Source organism: Galleria mellonella, unplaced genomic scaffold (assembly GCF_026898425.1).
Source record: "Galleria mellonella isolate WM207_F2 unplaced genomic scaffold, CSIRO_AGI_GalMel_v1 utg78, whole genome shotgun sequence".
Lineage (NCBI taxonomy): Eukaryota > Metazoa > Arthropoda > Insecta > Lepidoptera > Pyralidae > Galleria > Galleria mellonella.
The window spans coordinates 6,470,766-6,492,430 of NW_026442151.1; the positions used below are offsets into that span (position 1 = coordinate 6,470,766).

The 21,665-nt window shown below is 32.2% G+C and overlaps 1 protein-coding gene across 1 annotated transcript; it reads right to left on the reverse strand.

Moving 5' to 3' along the window:
- Positions 1 to 5,531: 5,531 nt before the first annotated feature.
- LOC113513957 (calcium-binding mitochondrial carrier protein Aralar1-like) lies at positions 5,532 to 19,938 on the reverse strand. Its single transcript, XM_052901535.1, has 9 exons — positions 19,722 to 19,938; positions 18,315 to 18,557; positions 17,755 to 18,081; positions 17,117 to 17,259; positions 16,221 to 16,420; positions 10,721 to 10,998; positions 8,241 to 8,491; positions 7,287 to 7,505; positions 5,532 to 6,752 (listed from the first exon to the last, which is right to left on the reverse strand). Exons 2-9 carry the CDS (start codon positions 18,551 to 18,553, stop codon positions 6,559 to 6,561), a joined length of 1,851 nt encoding a protein of 616 aa, XP_052757495.1. The 5' UTR covers positions 18,554 to 18,557; positions 19,722 to 19,938; the 3' UTR covers positions 5,532 to 6,558.
- Between the last annotated feature and the right edge of the window lie 1,727 nt (positions 19,939 to 21,665).

Consider the following 21,665-nt stretch of genomic DNA (forward strand, 5'->3'; position numbering starts at 1 on the left):
TTTAAGTAATAAGTCTATTAAAATTAATCTCTCCTTTAGAATCTCTTGCGATAGTGATATTTTGGAGCAAAATAGCTATATATATATATATATATATATATATATATATATATATATATATATATATATATATATATATATATATATATATATATATATATACTAAATATAGTCCAAACAACCACTTCAATAATAAAAAATCTTAATCAACTTATAAAAAAAAAAATTTACCAATATACTACTTCCAAAATATAACAAATAATATATTAAAAATATATATCTCATTAGCATTAAAATTTTCTTGAATAAATCTGGCAACACTCGTTCATGACTGATAGGTATTATTAAAAATATTCTAAGCTTGAAAATTATTATTTTTGGAATTTAAACGTCTTGGAAATAAGATGTTATGCTCAAGTTGAATTTTATGTTGCCAGATAGAAGTAAAATAAATTGGATTATTTACATATAAGCTTATCAAAAGACCTTTGAAGTATATAGGAATTTTATGAATTAATTAACAAAATATTATTAATAGAAACACATACTTATCGTTGTGATAGCATAAGCTAGCGTCATATTTGATGTATCTTCGGGCGTCGAAGACAAACGACCGAAGATACGCCAAATGTGCTGTTAGCCTTATATTAGCTTATTTTTATATTATAATAATATTAGTATTAAAGCATAGATTTAATTGGCTATAAAGAAAGAAAAAAAATGTCCTAAAATGGAAGACATGAACATTTCTAAATTCTTTAGATATACTGGGTTGCCATTTTTAATAAAAATAATTGAAAAACGTGTTCGTTAGAAAAGGATAGCTAATACGAGAGATGTTGGTGCTCGGGTACTGATTCTAGTTAGCCAAATTAGGTAGGGTTATGAACAAATTGTGTGTATGGGAGTAATCACTAAAAATATGAACAAATTCTTAAATCTTTGACTAATAGATTCCTGTTCAAAATGTACCTCTTTCACAGATGACACAAACTATTATAATAATAGTTTATTTAAACAAAAAGTCGAAAGAGGTCTCCGGCTCGAAGGACCAATAAGATGGTTCTGTTAATTTTTATTTTATGCACAAACCAAATACATGTTTGTTGATATCTTTTTATTTATAATTAATTTATTTAACACTTGAAAGAAGTCTAATATTATAATATCTTTAAAGAGGTTCATTTTGAATAGTTCTCACGGGGCCACAGGTACTAATTATCGTTGGCACTCCTTTTGCCGGGCGATTTATGAATAAAAAATTGCATTGTAACTATTATAAGGCCCGTCCATGATTAGATGGCCATTGGTGGCGCTATTTGACTGCGGAAAGTCCATTAGGAAGCAATGCTATGTAATACTATTTATTATTTTTGACAATTACCAAGCTGTAGGGAAATGATTGATTATTTAAAATGACAGGTAACTCAGATGTTGCCATATTCGGTATGAACACTGTGATGTTTATGACTACTTGACATAACGACACAAGTAAATCTACAATGCGTGAACCATAGACAAATATTTTTTGGCTTAAGTACAAATATTTATGATAGGTTTATATAAATAAATATATAATTTAGCTTTTGCACAATTGTTAGTAAGTTAATATAATTTTGTTACGGCGTTATATTTGGACTGAATTTGGCACAAAAAATGTAATGTATAATTATTCACATTATAGTTTTATTAGTAGTGGTGTTTTTTTTTATTGTATATTTATTTTAAATTTAATATATATAAAATTGATATTTTACAAAAAAATGCTATGATACTGAGAATTATGACCAATTTTTGTACAAACTAAAAGTTTTTTTTTTTTGTGAATATAATTATAATGGTAACCCCATTTACGTAATATGGATAAAAAACATATTACGCCGACCCCAAATAATAATTGGGATAAGGGTAGGAAAATGAATGGTAACCCCATTTACGCTATTGGTATACGCTGGTGGGACATCGGTGAGGTATGATAGGTGAGGATGAAATAAGGTCAATTAGTCCACCATGTTTAATTTATTAGAAATCACTAATCTCCAATACTAATGATAAATAAATAAAAAAGTATTATTTTTTTGCAATAAAATAAAAATACAATATACCCAGCTACTGAATTATCTTTATACCAAATTTCATTAAAATCCGTTTAGTAGTTAGGTCTACAGAGACCGTAAATTAGTTTTTTTTTTTATTTATTTAACTTTAATACACCTAAAATGTGTAAATGGCGGACTTAACACCATATGGCGTTATCTACTAGTCGACCGTAGGACAGGAATAACAGAAAATGTAATTGACGGTGCAACGTAATGAACAATGTATTTTATTTTTTTTCATGGGTGAAAATGGTATCGTAACCCCGCTAACGGGATACGCTGGCGGAGCACCAGTAAAGGGTGATAGATGAGAATGAAAACAGGCCAGTTAGCCCATCATGATGAATTCATCAGGAATTAACGATGCTGGTTTCCAGGGAGAACCGCGAGGAGGGGTCGACTTGGTTGGGTATATTGCTAGCAATGGAATTCTCAGTCTCTATTACTAACAATCCCTTTCCCCCCTAAACAATGTATTTATGTAAAGATATAAAACTATTACGCAGAGTTTTACCGTCAAATGTCGATTTATTAAAAAATAAGCCTTCATCATATTCTTGCTCTTGTCCTAATTATTTGAGACTATATATTTATTATATCGATTTAAATTTATCCATATTACACAAAGTTTTGCCTTTTGGTTTTACGATTGGTCGCCTGCCTGACGTCACACCTCCTTGGGGATGTTTTTGTTGATGGTATTAAAAAAAATGCTCTATTGGTGATAATTCTCAGTTGGAAATATGCAAGTTGCCAGAAACGTATCGAAGGCTTATGAAGAATCTCTTGAACAAACAACACTGGATCAATCGGAACGGACATACTTATAGACAATGTTACAGTCGGAATGAATTAATGAAAATTTTATTTAATACACAATGTTCTCGATGTAGATAATCTTCGATTAGATTAGATTAGATTTCTTTATTTGCGAGAACGTTGTTTTTTACAGATATTGACAAATGTTCGCCTTATATTCTAAAGCATGCAAAATTATTGATTGATTTTTAATTTATCAACTACTTTATGTCAATTTACTTATGGTAATTCTGTAAATGTAAGTCCCACGGTCTGAATTTTCAATAAGCCAGATGGAAGGTCGTAGTACGATCTGTCTATTGTAGCAGAATATTCGCTTCCGTTAACAAGTGGCAGACGAATTTATCGACAGATATGTTATCTCTCCTATATGCATGAGATGGAATGAGATAGTAATATCTGACGTCTTTTTTTTTATATATATGTAATTTAGAATCGCAAACAAGATCGGTCCACCTAATGGAAACTGGCTGTTGCCTAAATACTCGAATAGCACTTTTGACATCACAGAACACAAGTGTAGGCGATAGTCTATAATTCCCCTTATGTGTTGCCATTCCTGAGAATGACGATATGCCTTACTATACAGTCATCTCATTGCCAACCCTTCTAACTAAAATACAGCCATGTATGTACAGATGATTCGCGACAGAAACTCGAGTTCTATAAAGGTACTCAAGCAGACCACTTTTGTAGTCTCCCTCGCATGAGTTGTACAAAATCTCCCTTTTTCTGGTGAGTTGTACAAAATCTCCCTTTCTCTGTTGAGTTGTACAAAATCTCCCTTTCTCTGTTGAGTTGTACAAAATCTCCCTTTCTCTGGTGAGTTGTACAAAATCTCCCTTTCTCTGGTGAGTTGTACAAAATCTCCCTTTCTCTGGTGAGTTGTACAAAATCTCCCTTTCTCTGGTGAGTTGTACAAAATCCCCCTTTCTCTGGTGAGTTGTACAAAATCTCCCTTTTTGTAGTGAGTTGTATTCTTCAAATTCAAATCATTTTTATTTAAATAGGCTTCTTTACAAGTACTATTACATCGTCTTTTTTTTATCTACTGCAGGGTTCGAAAGTTTGTTATCTGTTGTGAAGAGCCCGCAAGAAACTCAACAGTTACTCTTTTCAAAATTGTTTATTTTAGTTTCTGTATTTTTTTCTTTTACTTTTTATTTAATATCTACATCAATATATATATTTGATAATGAAACGGTGCCCCGTGTAGGTGCAAACTGAAAATCAGCGCTGAACGAACATCAGTCCAGCAAAAGCTGAGTTTGTACCTATTGCCAGGCGCATACGATTACTGCACAATATATTGATTAATTAATATATGTCACATTATAATTTGTGAAGAATGGCAATAAATTTAATTATTATTATTATTAAATCTTTGTTAACATTATGTGTATTAATTTTAATGTACTATACTTAAATTAAGTTTATTTAAGCATACAAAGACTTTCTGGCTTTTTCATATGTATACTAACTGCAAGTTTTTTGTTTATGTTCCCACGACCTGTCGTCCGTGGTCGTCACGATTCGCCAAAATTCGGACCGTGAGATTTAAACACTTGTCTATGCCTTCCATCTTGATACTTTGTGTGATAGAAATCCGTCGCTCAATTTCAAGGTAACGTTTTTAGTAGAGCACGATTTTTATTTTTAAATGATATTGTTATTTTTAATTTAATCAAATGTAATTAATAAGTGTACACGGTAATCATGTGTGCTTATATGTACCTATAATAAATGATTGCCAAAAAATATTTTCTTTTAATTAAATTACTAAAGTATGTATTAACCCTTTGCACTCGAGGCCTTTTTCGCTTGCGCGAACCAGCAACTCGAGACGATTTCGGCCAAATTCGGCGAACACATTACAAGTAATTGAAAAACATTTATAAGCAAACAAACGTATATAAATAATAAAATTTCACTAGTTTATTCATTTATATGTCGAAAACAAGAAATTTTAATAAGTATTACAACATTTTAATAAATATTACACTCTGTAATTAGTTTTGGTGTGATATTTTGTGAAACAATATCCAAGATGCATCCTAGGTTTGTCAGCTGATCTGATCTTCCTTCATATTTTTAGGGTGCAAATACTTTTTAGATCCTATATTTACTGCCAAGACTGTTTCAAGCGAATGCTACGCTGAGACTAACTAAATTGAGCTAAGATTTGGCTACAATGTAAGCAGAGCCTAGTCCACGAAAGTACTTCCGAGAAAACTATCTTATCGCATATTGTAAATAAGGAGATCTAGTTACAAAAGATCATAGCGTCGTAGCAGCGTAGTTCAATTTAAAGTTTTAAAACACTCGGGCGCCGCTTGAGTTGCCACTTCGAATCGGCCAGGCGCCGTATCGGCGCCGCTCGAGTGCAAAGGGTTAAATATTGAGTAGAAATGTTAATACTGATTTAAAGAAGTAATATTTATACCAGTACCTATTATTAAATATTTTTCTCACAAAGCTTACACTTTTTATTTTTTCAACTTAAGATTTGAAAAAATAAAAGTGTAAAAATAAAAATTTGAGTTCCCAAGTTAGTATGAGATGAGAAAAGATAATAGATCTCGTAAAGATAATTAAAACATAGACAAAATAATATAAAACAACAACTTTTATATTTTATTGTCATTATTATTTAAGTTTTATAAAAAAAAAATAGATATAAAAATTGGAGTTGCTATAATGAAAATAGATTTGTTTTAAGCGACTAGCAGAATCACAAAAAATAATGACACCATAGACAATATAATAATGAAGCGACACAAAACAACAATAAAAGAAAAAAAAAAATATAAAAAATACAAGGAAGCACACGAATGTTCGTTGGAATGGTTACCAAAGACAGAGCACTTCACAAAATTGTTCTCTTAGAGATTAGACTTGAAGGTAATGTTTTTAGTTAGGTTTCTACTATAAAAGTTATATAAAATGTTTGTAAAATGCTTTTAACAATCAATAACAAAGTGTAAATTTATTATTATCAAAGACAAAATTTGTAGTACTTATATATTTATAAAAGTTTGTTCAAAAATTTTAACTTAATACTATTACATATAATAACACGTTATAAAAAAAGTAAAAATAAGTACACTCTGATTTTAGTAATAAAAGGTAGTTAGAGTTATAGTGAGTTGTTGTCAGAGAATACATAATACGTAGTATTTTGTCGTTATAGTGAATATACCACTTGATATTCAGCGAAATAGTATAAATAATTAAAATTCATTTAAATATCATCCAGGGAAACAAATAATTTACAAAAAAAGTACGGTTGATAATTAACGATTCACCCTTATTCATAAAAACTAAATCCTATTGCAAATCTGTATTATCTATCACACTGTGTTGTCACTTTCTTTCAAATTAGGAATAATAAAAAAAAAATTGACAAAACAGTTTAACAGTTAAAATAGGTTTATGAGATGTTATGGATTTTTTTTATGAATAAGGGGATTAGAGTCCCTCACAGTATCTCGAAAGCTGAATTCCCCTGGTTTTTGTACTAGGCTATCAATATTCAGAAGTGTTGCTATTAAAAAAAAAAAAATCACTGCTTTAGAAAGAACATAAAAATTTCAATTTCACACTGCATATTATATCAACTAAATTTAAAATAAGTAATGTACTATTTCCTCAAGTAATCTTCTAGTATCTTCAGTTGGTCCCAGCACACTAGTAGCAGTACAGTATGTGGGCCCAGTCTCAGGTAGTTAGCTCCAACGCCTTTGTACAAAGAGCTCGCACCTTCAGTGCGTATCATTTTTATGAAGCAATCTGTCATGCCGCTGTATAATTGCCCGCGGTTTTGCGCGTCCACCGCTGAAATAACATGTATGCAAGTAATAAATACACTTGACTAATGATTATTAGTGTTAAAAAAAAATAGATATTTTGTTTTATACAACTTAGAATGGCAAACAAGCTGACGGCCCACCTGATGGAAAGTGGTAACCGTCGCCTATAGACATGAGCAGTACCATGGACATAATTTGTTATGTATACTGTTTCGCACATGATACCCCCCATGCGTTGCCATTCCTGAGGATTCATGTGTTATTCCTCTGTACCCTGTAAATTTATGCCATATCCCACCCTTCAAACCGAAACACAGCCATGCAAACACAACTGCTTCACGATAGAAACACGAATGGAACAGAGGTACCCAAGCAATCGACTTTTGTACAAACTTTGTACTTTTTGTTTTCCTAGAAATAGAGCTGCTAATCCCTATTATTAAGAATCCCTGTCTTTTGCCATAAAGTTGGCAATGAGCAAGATACATCTAGTGTTGCAAGTGATCATGGGGTGCAGTATGAAAAAATAAAATCCCATAAAATTTTTTGAGGACATTACCTTGGTTAGACAATCTGGTGGCCACAACATCGAACGGGTTGAGGCACAACGTCATTATTATTCCACCGAGGTTCGCTCCAATGAATGAAAGCATAATTGGCGATTCAGTGAAAAAGTTGCGCTCCCGTAACCACTCCTTGGCGTATGCGAAGCTGACCATTTGTGAGCTGCTACCGACCGCACCCCGAGGGATTTGGGGGTAAACGCCACGGAAAAGACCTGTGGGATATACAGTGTCATCGTCGCGCTGTCATCTGGTTACGTTCAATATCACGTCAGTCAGAACTAATTCTAGTATGCTCGCTTAACTCGCGCTGTTAAGATTTTTTTTTTTAAATGGATGATAATGGAATGGAAACCGCGCTATCGGTATACACCGGCGGGGCACCAGTGAAGAATGATAGGTGAGGATGAAGTAGGTCAATTAGCCCATCGTGACGAATTCAACAAGAATTGTTCACGATGGTTTCCAGGGGGAATCACGTGGAGGTCGACCTAATAAGGTATATTGCTAGCAATGGGGCTGTCAAACTCCATTGTGTATAAATATTGATTAATAAACATAATTGATGTTTTTAGTAGCAGCCTGCCAAATACATTATTTTTATTATTGCCGCCAACCGCAGTTAGGCCTTAGAGATGTTTTAAGAGGTAATCCCTCCACTGTTGAACATAGGCCTCCCTCATAGACTGCCGTAAGGAACGGTCCTGAGCCACCTGCATCCACTGACTTCTCGCAATGCATTTGAGGTCGTCACTTCATCTAGTGAGGGGTAGTCCTACACTATATTTGCCTGTACAGGGTCGCCAATTAATAACTTTTCTTCCCAATCGGTTGTCGGTTCTTCAAGCAATGTGACCAGCCCATTGCTACTTCAGCTTGCCTATCCTTCGGGCTATGTCGTTGACTTTGGTTCTTTTGCGGATATCCTCATTTCGGATATCCTCACTAACCTTTAAACCCTTCTCTAGAATAAATATCAGCGAGAGCACCAAAAGTGCTGGAGTGCTTGTGTTGGTGCCCGACTGCGATGGCTCGCGCCGCCTGTGCTTGAAGCCGGGTCTTCACGAGGAAGAACGGCGTACCAGCGATAGATCCCAACGCGCCTCCAACGCCGGCCGCCGCAGCGCCCTTCAACACCGAAGTCCGACCATTCACATCTGCCGTCAGACCCCGCCGTTCTGATATTCTGTATACACCTAATCTGAAATGATAGGGGGAAAGGGATTGTTAGTAATGTGGACTAGTAGTCCCAGTTTACCAGAGGGAGACTTTGTACAAAAGTCGATTGCTTGGGTACCTCTGTCCCATTCGTGTTTCAACCGTGAAGCAGTTGTGTTTGCATGGCTGTGTTTCGGTTTGAAGGGTGGGATATGGCGTGAATTTACTGGGTACAGAGGAATAACACCTGAGTCCTCAGGAATGGCAACGCATGGGGGGTATCATGGGCGAAACAGTATATTCTGTTATGTCCATGGTACTGCTCATGTCTATAGGCAACAGTTACCACTTTCTATCAGGTGGGCTGTCAGCTTGTTTGCCATTCTAAGTTGTATAAAAAAAAAAAAAAAAAAATTTTTTTTTGTTGGGTGAAAATGGTATGGTAATCCCGCCTAACGGGATACGCTGACGGAGCACCAGTGAAGGGTGATAGATAAGAATGACAACAGGCCAGTTAGCCCATCATGATGAATTCATCAGGAATTAACCATGATAGTTTCCAGGGAGAACCGCGAGGAGGTCGACCTGGTTGGGTATATTGCTAGCAATGGGATTCTCAGTCTCCATTACTAACAATCCCTTTCCCCCCTAGTAGTCCCTTTGCTAGCAATATACTCTGTCAGGTCCACGAGATCCTCCCTGGAAACCATCGTGCTGAATTCCAGGTGTATTCATCACGATGGGATAACTGACCTGCCTTTTCATTCTTACTTATCATCCTTCACTGGTGCTCCGTCAGCGTATACCGTTAGCGCAAGCGGGGCTACCATTCCATTATCATCTATTAAAACAAAATATAAAAAGATTAGATTTGTTTATAGGTGCATTTGATGTTATTTATGTGTATGCAATTATGCCCCCCTTCCTTTCCCATGGATGTCGAAAGTGACGAGTAAGGGAACTTAATGGTCGAAGGATGGGCAGCATCATCCTTCTTAAAACGTCTCCAAACCCTAATTGCGGATGCCAACCTACCTGCCAATAGCGGTAACTACTGACAAAAGCCCCCCCCCCCCTATGGGGGAAGCCTACATTCAGCAGTAGACAGTTAACTTTTTTTTATACAACTTAGAATGGCAAACAAGCTGATGGTCCACTGATGGAAAGTGATAACCGTCGCCTATAGACACAGAGTATATTGTTTTGCCCATGATACCCCCCATGCGTTGCCATTCCTGAGGACTCAGGTGTTATTCCTCTGTACCCAGTAAATTCACGCCATATCCCACCCTTCAAACCGAAACACAGCTATGCCAATACAACTGCTTCATGGTTGAAAAACGAATGGGACAGAGGTACCCAAGCAATCGACTTTTGTACAAAGTCTCCCTCTGGTTGACGTGATGAGGATGATCATAAGTACATATCTATTTACCTATCTCCACGTTAGACACCTACGTAGTAGGCAAATAGGTGTACCTTAAAAGAGACGCAGGATGAGCCGTGCTTACCTTAGAATTGTTTGGTGCAATGTTTGACGATGAGGAGAGCTTTAACTATACACAAAGACATGTCAGAGACTACATAATATGTACTTTTTAAGGGGCCAGAAAATGGTCTTAAATACGCCAATATGTAGGCAGAGAGAATGAAGTGCTAAAGGCCTGTTAAACTTCACCATCGGGTGAAACATCTATATGGATCATATATCTCAGTTTGACTCGTCTTTTTTTCTGTCAATAAGTTATATTTTCAGTTTGAAGGGCAGAAGAGAAGGGAATATTACATTGAATTTGCAGGATACGGGATTTAACGCCTTAGTGGGAAATAAACCATGGCAATTAGTATATAACATATTATGGCACGAATGGTCATGGCACTGCATGACAATAACCATAACAATGTAGTTTAATAAACTGTACATTAATGGTGTTTTTTTTTAATGCGTGATAATGGTATGGTAACCCCGCCTGCGCTATCGGTTTACAATGACGGGGCACCAGTGATAGATGAGAAATGAGGATGAAAGCAGGTCAGTTAGCCCATCTTGACGAATTCAACTAGAATTAGCCACGATGGTTTCCAGGGGGGACCACGTGGAGGTCGACCCGACAGGGTTATATTGCTAGTAATGGGGCTATTTCACTCCATTACTAACAATCCTCTTCCCCCCACATTAATGGTGTTTCCCATGTACGAGTATATAGGCGGCCGTAACCTTTAATTTTATGCCCTTTCAAGTTGTATAAGAAATGTACTTATCTTTTCTTACCTGAAAGTGTTTAAAAAGAATTGAAACCCCAACATGGCAGGCAGTCCACTCTGCAGTGCTACGAAACCCTCATTTCTTGCTATAACGAACAGTCCATGCGGTACGTTCTTATAATGCATCACGTGCTGACCTTTCGATGTTAACTCCCCTTGCAATTGCAGACGGGTCTTCACTACTTCTAGCGGATTTGTGAACAGTGTTGCAAACATAGCAGAGACTCCGCCCATCGCCATGTCGGTGACATCGCGGGCAACTCCATCTTTGTTGGCGGCCATTTTTTATCTGAGAAGATGAATATTTTTTTTTAACTAAGGACGGATCAAGCATACAGTTAGTCTGATGATCAATGGTGATACTGCAGATATAAGACTCAAGTGTGGTTGCAACTATAAAGATATCTTTCATGTGATGTTAAGGTCTTGACTCAAATCGGCCAGTAATTTTATTTGAATAGGAACCCCTTCGTAATAAGCTACTTGACATAATTAATACATGGTCTTTATGCAGCGTTTGTTTTTTACAGTTCCCATGGGTAAAATTGCTATTGTGCCTATTCCTAAGGCCTAATTTAATTCACTATGTGTGTGTAATTCATAATCATGACATTCAACTACAATATTTATGAAACTAAATAACTTTCCCCAAGAAACGTCCAAGTTCAGGCAGGTCAGTTAGCCTATCGTCATGTATACACCAGGAACTCAGCACGATGGTTTCCAGCTGGTAATGGGACTGGTAATCCGCATTACTAATAATCCCTTCTCCCCCAACGTCGAAGTTTGGTTGGTATGAAGAATTAATTGGACGATCCTTAATATATTTAGTATGTATGTAAAGTTAAAAAATTGTAAGTTCTTTTGGGGAAAATTGTTCATTTTCATGAACGCTTATGGATTCAGACTGTCAAGTTTGGAATCGTGTCTATTTTCGATCGATTTTATGTAAGTGCGTTTGTAAATAGATTAAAATATATACCTATTGGTAGTTAATATCTTTGTGATGGAGGCCTGTATAGTGAATTACTGAAATGATTATAAAAATCATTTACTTTCCTATTTGTTAGGGTTTCGCTTTTAGAACGAGAGGCTTCTTGGTACAAAGAAAAATAAACAATATTATGTAAATTTTTTTACGTTTTATAGTTACTAAATTATATTAATAATATTAATTACTAAATTTTTAAATTATTTTCAGTTTTAATAACAAAATTTCCATTAAAAACAGCTAATAATTTCCACTCTACCATATGTACAGATATTTGTAATTTTTTATACAACTTAGAATGACAAACAAGCTGACGGCCCACCTGATGGAAAGTGGTAACCGTCGCCTATAGACATGAGCAGTACCATGGACATAACAGAGTATACTGTTTCGCCCACGATACCCCCATGCGTTGCCATTCCTGAGGACTCAGGTGTTATTCCTCTGTACCCTTTAAACCGAAACACAGCTATTATTATCTATTTATTTTACTCGTTATTTTTATTATTTAGGTATGGGCGTTACTTACATGGGACTAAAAATGAAAGTCATCGTAAATAAAAACAATTATTTATTTAAATAAAATACCGACATAATTCTGTTGTAACACAATGCGAGGATTCGATTCACTTGAGACTAATTTACCTACATTTAATACTATTATCTTTCATTATATTATTTTAAAATGTAAAATTATATTCATTATGTCAGATTTACACGAGCTTAGTAGTTGATACAAGTTTCTTAAATAATTAACTGTAAGAAGTTGCAAGTTAACTTGCAAAAAAGGTGTTGGTTACAAGTGAGATGATAGAATTTGGTATTAGAAGAATTGTATTACCGACTGATATATGCGTAGGTGATAACCAAGTAATGTGGTTGGATTCGTCGATTTTTCACTTAGTAACTATATTTGCTAATGTCAAAACTCCCTAATAAAGAAAGGTCTATATTCAACAATTAGATTATATAAATAGAGCATCGAGCCTCAAAAACGGGTCAACTTTTTGTCAGCTAATTGTCAAATTAACTGACTCGTTTTTTTACCAGTTTTGTATATTACACATAAAATGGACCTTGACGTATTATTTAATACATAAAAAGAGTGTTTACATATTAAAAAGATGCAAAAATTATAAGTCAAAATAAATATAGAAGTTATAAAGGAATCACTCATAACTATTTATCGCGCAAAATTGTATGAAAAAGTTTACCTGTTTTTCTCGAAGCATTTGTATGGAGACTAATCTAACCTTCAACAGTAGACAGTTAACAAGCAATATGCTGATATATTGAACCATATTTAAATAAAGTATTGAGTATTAAAAAGTAGCTACAAATCTCGTGTAAACACGGTATTATGATTTTAGATACGTATCTTCCGGTATAAACTCCATTTGTGTAACAAAGCATGATAACATTTTATTAGTAATTAGTTTATATATATATATATATATATATATATATATATATATATATATATATATATATATATATATATATATATATATATATATATACCAAATTTAAATGCAATGTAATTTTATTTAAAAAAGGAAGCTCATTATGTTTGGCGCGTATTTTTTTCATTGAACTAATATTCGGTAAAAAAAAAATACGCGTCGAAGGAAAAAAAAAAGTAGGACGTATACTTATTTTTAGAGTCAATTTATAAAATTTATTTTGAAGTATAATACCCAGTAGGTATTATATTTTGTAAGGTAGGCTGTTTTATTTTTCTAAAAATCTCATCATGTCTTCGAACTCACAACACTTAATTATACAAGTATATAACGAAGCAGGTGAGAATTCATGAAGACGATTCTTCATCTTGACTGTATGGAAGACAATGAAGGCACCAATAACCTTTGTAACCTCTGACTAGCAAGAGTCGATAGCTAAGCTCGATAGCAATACAGAAAGTTTAAAGCAGTGATGTCTACAACCTCAAGGAAACTGGCGTGATAGCATACAATAATAAAATATAACAACAAATAAGAGTACTTAATCGCAAATGAATTAACTTTTTCATTTATCAGATACATTTATTTTACAATGTAATGTAAAATTACATTTACACTGTGTATTAAGGAATAATACATGAAATAAATAAATTTATGAAAAATGTATCCGATGAAGAAAAAAGAAAATATATATGGGCAATTGTTATTTTTTTTAAATACATAAATACATATATATAAAATATTCAGACTAATATAAACAAACATGAATAAATTATTGTATAATGTGGGAATCATATCTGCGATGATCAAAAGGTGAGGAATTGTGTCGAACCGTTCACCATCAAGGTCGTCAAGTACATTATAATTATATATATATATATATATATATATATATATATATATATATATATATATATATATATATATATATATATATATATATATATATATATATATATATATATATATATATATATATATACGATTCATAAAATACGAAGTCGAGTTTTCGCGTTTAGGACTTACAATAATAAAACTGAAAAATGTTTAAAACAAAAATATTTTATACAACAATTATCATTAATCTCTTAAACATTAACAATTAAAAACATTTTAATCTTAGTTAACTAAGACATTAATTAATAAACAATTCTAAGTACTAAGTCCACTTACCAACTAATTAAAATAATTAAAATTCACTAATTGTTTATTTTGACTATTATATAAGTTGTGTGGGCGGTAAAAAATTATCAATATCTCTGACCACATCATTATCATTTTAAAAGTAGCATTTATCTGGCCGATTTCTTATGTAACCATTCATAGCATAGGTATTAAACGTGATAATACAATAAAAAAAAATGATTTATGTATATTTTACATAATGTATATGTAAATTTCATGACTTTCATCATTAAAATGTTGACAAATAGTTTTTTTAACTCATCACATCATACCTATGTGTTTTTTTTTTAATATTGTTTTGAACTAATTAATTTTAATAATAACAACATGTATTTTTTAGAACTACTCGTTTTCAAACTAATGTATTTTTAATAAAAAAAGTAAATAAATAGAAATGTGTTTTAGTTCATAACAGTAAACTGAATATCTGATCAACAAATAAAAGTCAAAGTAAACATTTTGTCTCAAAATACAAACAAACATATAGATACAATTCCTTTTAATAGAAGCCCAATACGTATGCGTTTTGTGCATACATTTTCTACGTAAAAAGTCCCATGAGAATCAATCCATGGACATTTTTAAGCCCGGGAAGAGAAACAAGGTAGGGAGGAAGGTAAACAGATATTATTATTTTGTTTAATTCCGCTATTATTCATTTCATAACAGTAGCGGAATTAAACAAAATAGTAATTAAACAAAACAGCGATATGGACTTCCACAAAATAAGACATGATTCAATAAAATGTCTATATTTTATACACTTATAATAATCGATTTATGTTTATTCAGTAATAATCAAAAATGCGTTTCGCACCAAGAAGTCGTTTACTTATATTTTATTAAATGCTACTAACAAATATTTAGAACATTGGGAGAGAGGTATGATTAACATGACGAATACGGACTTCGCTTAAAATAATACTGCGTACATATTATTCCATGTGTAATCATTCAGGTACTTATTTTTTAATAATTTTAGGGAATAATATGAGAATTAACGTCTTTGGACACCTTACAGCAACACAATGTGATCATTGGTTTATTTAAATATATTTTTATGATTTCATAATATAAATTCTGTTTTTATAGGTACTTGGTATATTTTGCGAACAATCTTAGCATGTCTTATCGAATTTAGTCATTAAAAAAACTGACAAAAAGTTACAATATGCAAATAACACATAATCAATACATTTTTTATTTAAGCTGTTTGTGTATTTTGTTTGTTGTGATATTTAAATAAAAAAAAAGTTATGTGTTTACTAAATATGAAAAGTATAAAAAAAACAGCGTAAGTAGTGTTCTAGAATAATTGTGATTACGGTTGTAAAGGACGAGGATACGATGTGGACAGATCTATAGGATAGAGGTGACGTAGCAATATTATAGGGCGTTTTTCACTTATGATTCTTTAAATAGTATTTCTAATTTAATCTACACACTGATTTATTTTATATCGTTCAAATGCATTATGTGATGCATATCGTGGTTTCGTTGATTCACTGAGTTAGTTATTAATCTGCAAATTAGCTAATAATACATAACATAAAAAATAACCGATGTATATGTAGTGATAGTGAAATTATACATAGTGACAGAGTTTAGGCAACTGCATTTTGTACTCTCTGCCTATACCATTAAAGAAATAATGTGATTTATAACAAGTGTTGTTAATTTTAGTAAATGAAACTAACATAACATTTAGTAACTAAGTTAGAATGAAAGTGTTAACAAAGTTTCCTAATCATAAAAAAAATCTATCTAATCACAGCATGTAAATATTGCATATAAACAATGTTTTATGTCTAACATATAAAAACAATAAATACCTACAACTGTAACTATATTTAAAGCACTATACTTCATCTTATTTCTAATTGTAGACTCTTCTGTAGATCCTTGAGCATATCCCAGAAGACGAGTAAGAGTACAGTATGAGGAGCCTGCCTCAAATACGAAGGGCCCATGCCTTTGTAGAAAGCTAATAGACCTTCCGTTTTCGTAATTTTTCTAGCGCAATCAGCTATTCCTGAATAGAGTACACCACGACCTTCGGCGTCAACAGCTGTAAATAAAAAAAAATCTATGTTTTAAGTACATTAAATAAATACACTTACGATGAAACAACAATTACAGTAAAAGAATTTAAAGTCATTACCCCTAAACAAAAGAATTGAAATCAAGAATTTTGAAACATACAGTCAACATAATTTGGAACACAAAGTATAAAATAAGAAAAAAACAAACAGTATATCGGAGTTTGAACAATTCTTTAATAACAAACGCGTTATTTATCCATATATATTACAAGTATAATTAAACAAGGTAGGAAATGAGCAGTCTCTTGAATTTAACCACCACTGCAAATTTTACCTCCTATACAATTTGCTATAAATCCTCAGACCATTGTTTTTCAACAGGGGTGTCATAACCCTATCGTTGCATTTATTATTAAAGGGGGTCGCAGTCTGTTGAAAAATAATAAGACCTCGAAAGATTCGTTTAAGATAAATACGCGATTATATTAATCCTAGTTGGAATCCTAATTATTTCTGAAAAATACATCCAGATTATTCGAATGATTTTCAAATAGTTTGACTACTATATTTATTTATTCGACTACTAATTTCATATACTATATATAATTTTATAGTGAGGGGGGATGATTTGCATGATTTTTTACTTAACTGTTTGGCATTTTCGTGGCCCGTAATATAAAAATTGTTGAGAAAGAATACCTTAGATATATATTAGAAGTTACCTTGATTGTACAGCCGTGTCATGATGACGTCCATGGGGGTCAACACTGCCGTCTTGACTATTGCCCCTATGTTGCTAGCGACAAACGCCGACAAATACTTTGACTGTTGGAACATATTATTATCGTCCATCCACTCCTTACATCTGCAAATATAGTCGTCATGATATTTATAAGATAAAAATATTAAAATAACGTTCAGTTAATGTTTTTTAACTTTTTTATTATTGTCATTAAAAGTAAATTAAATAAAAAAAAAAAACTAGAGATTTTACAAAGTATAAATTAAAATCTATGGTGACCCCCAGATACAGAATTCTTTATAAAATGTTATTTTATGCGCCAATAGCATTGTCTGAGTACTCTAATTCCAATATAATAAATAATTATATTTTATTGTGGTTAGTCCATTAAAAATGAAAATGGAGTTGGATTTATTATATTTATATATATCTGTAAGCTCAGATTTATATGCATCATAAAGATGGTTTGTCCAAAAGTGGACACTGTGATATAAAATCTCGGTGCATCATAATGTGAAAAAGTTTGAGAACCCCTGCCATTAAGTATGTTCAGGTGCTTAAAAAATCTACAATCTCTATTCAATTTTATGTGAATATATAAAAAAAATATGTACATACACAGCATATGCAGAGATCTGTGATGCTGATCCCATTGAATTCCTCAACATCATTCCATGTGCTCCTCTCCACAGCCCACCGAGGCCATTCTTTCTATAAATCTTTGATAATGCATATACAAGTCCTTTGTGGGCATGTTGGGTTCCTACAGCTATTTTCTCTGAAGAATATGACATGAGTTGTGTCTTTACAAGCTGCAAGGGACTGCCCACAAAACCACCACTTAAGCCAGATAGGGATCCAAAGAACAAACTGTTTAAAAATTTTGTATTCCCATTCTCATCTCTGAGGTAGCCTAAATTATCTGCATTTTGGTATATACCTAACCTGAAATATACATATAAGATAATTACATTGTATCTTCCTAAACAATTAACATTGTGCAATATGTGTAATATACTTTAATTCCCTTAGTCCAAGTTATTAGGTTTATCTCTATCAGTTATTATTACATACAATAATTCATAATTAAAATAATATAATAAATAAACAACCATACTATAAATAAATATCAGTTTATAAATTAAATAATAATGTTAGATGCATTGGAAATTCCTTACCGTACACCGTTGACCATTAATTGAAACCATAAAGCCGGTACAAGACCTTTCTGCAAGGACGAGAGGCCATCATGTTTAACAATAGTATACATAGCATGAGGTATGTTTTTATAATATACAGCATGCTGTCCCTTAGCACGGAGCTCGCCTTGGAGTTGCATTCTAGTCTTCACCACATCAAACGGGTTACTGAAGAACCCAGCACCTACACCGGCCAGCCCGCCCACAATAAATTCCATTGTGCTACAAACGATTACTCCATCACAATTTGTAAGTAATTTGTTATTTTAGTATTGTTAATTTTGTTTTCATGCACTTTGATTTTTGTTTAAACCGGCTAATCTTCACTCAACAATTTATTTATTAATACTTCATCACTATTTATGAGTAATTTCATAGTTTAGTATTGTTATATTTTTCATGCAAACTATTTTTATTTTTCCTAAATATTCATTTGTATGTTAGAATTTCTTTTTAAATTTTAGATTTGTAAAATAGGTTGTTTACAATCAATCTCACTTCTATTATTATATTTATAATCTATATTAAATCTAAATAAATGATTAATATTTCACTAGGTAAATAATTGTAATTTCATATTAATTTCTACATATTTATAATAAATATTATTACCAAATACCAATAGAATACATATTCATTTTATGAATAATCTTTATATATGTATTATTTGCAATACAATATTATAAAAAAAAATATATTAAATAATTATTAAATACCATCAAATTTAAAATTAAGCATTTTAAAAATATAAGATGATTTATTTATAATAACAAAAACAGTTAATAACTTACCTACCTAGTTTTTAGTTACACTCTGCAATGTTAATACTTTTGTTGCAACTAATATTTATTTTTATGTAGAGTTTTAGTTCTTTAATTAAATTACATAATAATATAACAATTTATTTAATATTTATTATAACACCAATAATACCTTATATTTTATAAACACTAAATATTTAGATATAACAGTACAGTCTATTTAAAAAATAATTGGCAATATTGTTTAATTCGCTGTTAGTTAAAAAAAAAAATTGCGCCTTGTGCGATGTGTTTAAAATTAAAAAAAGCACAAGTTTTAATTTAATAAAAGTTAAATTATAAAAATCGGAAATAGTAAAATGATAACACTCTAATGTAAATAACGGAAATATCGGATCTATTTTAGAAAACATTACCCACTAAACGATAGATGAATGAAGTTCGTAAGTTGATGTCATTACTTAAATCGAAACGAGTTACACGTGATTATAATACGTAATTTTTGTCATAATTGCAAGCAAGATATTACACTATATTCGTGGAAATATTTTCATTATCTTTAGTTATCATTGTTAGATCCTCTTCAAGTTTAAACACAAGATATTTAATCAAGCTTATAGGTTACCTTTTTATTTAAACAGTAGATACACGAATATCATCTTCTACATTTTATTGTGAATTCGTAACTTGTCATTGTATCCTAAATTAACACTGCTCTAAATCATGGAAATTTTTATTCAACTTTGTTTCGTAACCCTTTAGGATAGGCCTCTAACATCTTTGGTGAACGTCAGAAAGTTTCAGCTTTTCATGACGTTTTATCAGAAGTCCAAAGTCATTAAAAATGACAGATTTGACAATCAAAATGACGTGAGTGCTAGCAAGTCAGCTGATATCGGATGATTTCGTTACGTTCAGCATTTCACAACCACAGAAAATTCAATAAAGATTAGCCTATCTTTTTGTTCATAACTTCCGCATACACTGAGAGAATTATCTTTTCGATTAGCCGGAACGATCTATTTTTATATGTATATTTGAGACTTCATCAGACATTTTCGGGACTTTTTTATGATCACTAATTGACCGAAGAATAAACTTTACAAACTGGATGCATGGTATTAGTATAGTTTAAATATTATTAAGGTTTTCACAGACCGCTTGCTTGCATTCTTGGTAATTGAAAGAATAAAATATAGCCAGGGTACCATAAAACTGATAGATTATATATATATATATATATATATATATATATTTTTCACGTGAAATTTATTATTATCTATAATAATTAATGAATAATTGCAAAAAGCTCATATCAATAAAGTGTTGGATAAGTTTATATGAAGAAATATTTGTGTTGTGTGGAAATATAACTCGTACCCACCGTCAAGGACGGGCCATGGGGTTATTAGAACTAAAAATAGACTAGCGGCGCCGTTAACTGTCCACTGATGAACTTAGGCATCTCCCTTGGAAAGTTTTGCTAGTAGTTACCAAGCTTGGTAGGCAGGTTGACAACCGTAGTTAGGTTTTGGTAATGTTTTAAAAGGGACGCTGCTGCCCGTCCCTCGACCCCTAAATTCCCTTAATCTTTTAGGGCACTCACGTAAAAGGAAGGAGTGACCTATTTTATGTCGGGACCACACGGCCAAGTAATCTAATATATAAAATTCTCGTGTCGCGGTGTTTGTTACCAAACTCTTCCGAAACGGCTTTACCGATTTGTATGAAATTTTGTATGCATATTGGGTAGGTCTGAGAATCGGCCAACATTTATTTTTCATACCCCTCAATGATAAGGGTGACCTACCCCTAAATATTTTATTTTTATTTTTTCGACATTTTATTTTTTTATTTTTATATTACTATGATTTAGCATTGAAAAACACATACAACTTCGAATTTTCACGCTTTTACAATCAACTCTACAATCAACTCCTGTTTTTTAATCGCGATTTTTATATTCCGCAATAGGGTAGCAAGATGGCGATCGAATATAATAATTGTAGTACGATATATTTTCATGTATAGTTCTTGAAATAATGTATATGGTAAAACAACGTTTGCCGAGTCAGCTAGTAATTATATACAATACTTGTGAATTATTTCAAAAGATAATGTGTAAACGTAAGATAAAAATTTTATCCGCACTCTTGACAAAATGTTTATCAAGTAAAGATAATGTCTCACTATAATATCGTAGGTACCTAATATGCGCACTTTGTACTTTGGTAGCTGAGAACGTCACCAAATATCTTTTTTTTTTTTTATAAATACAAACAGGGATCAAAGAATCATCACCACATAAAATTTTAAAATTAATAGATATATCCCTAATGGGATTATCAGAGCCACTTCGAGTAATACATAAAAGAGATTTCTTTTTATTTATTATTAGTTGCCCGCTTCGGCTTCGTATGTGTATACTTAATTTTTTCATTTTTTCATATGACATTTTAAACATTTTCTTTCACATAAAACTTGACTTGACGATTACAAATACAACAAAAAGTTACAGAAAGTTACAGAATTGCTTAACTATATCCCAATATGGATCGAGCCTATACCT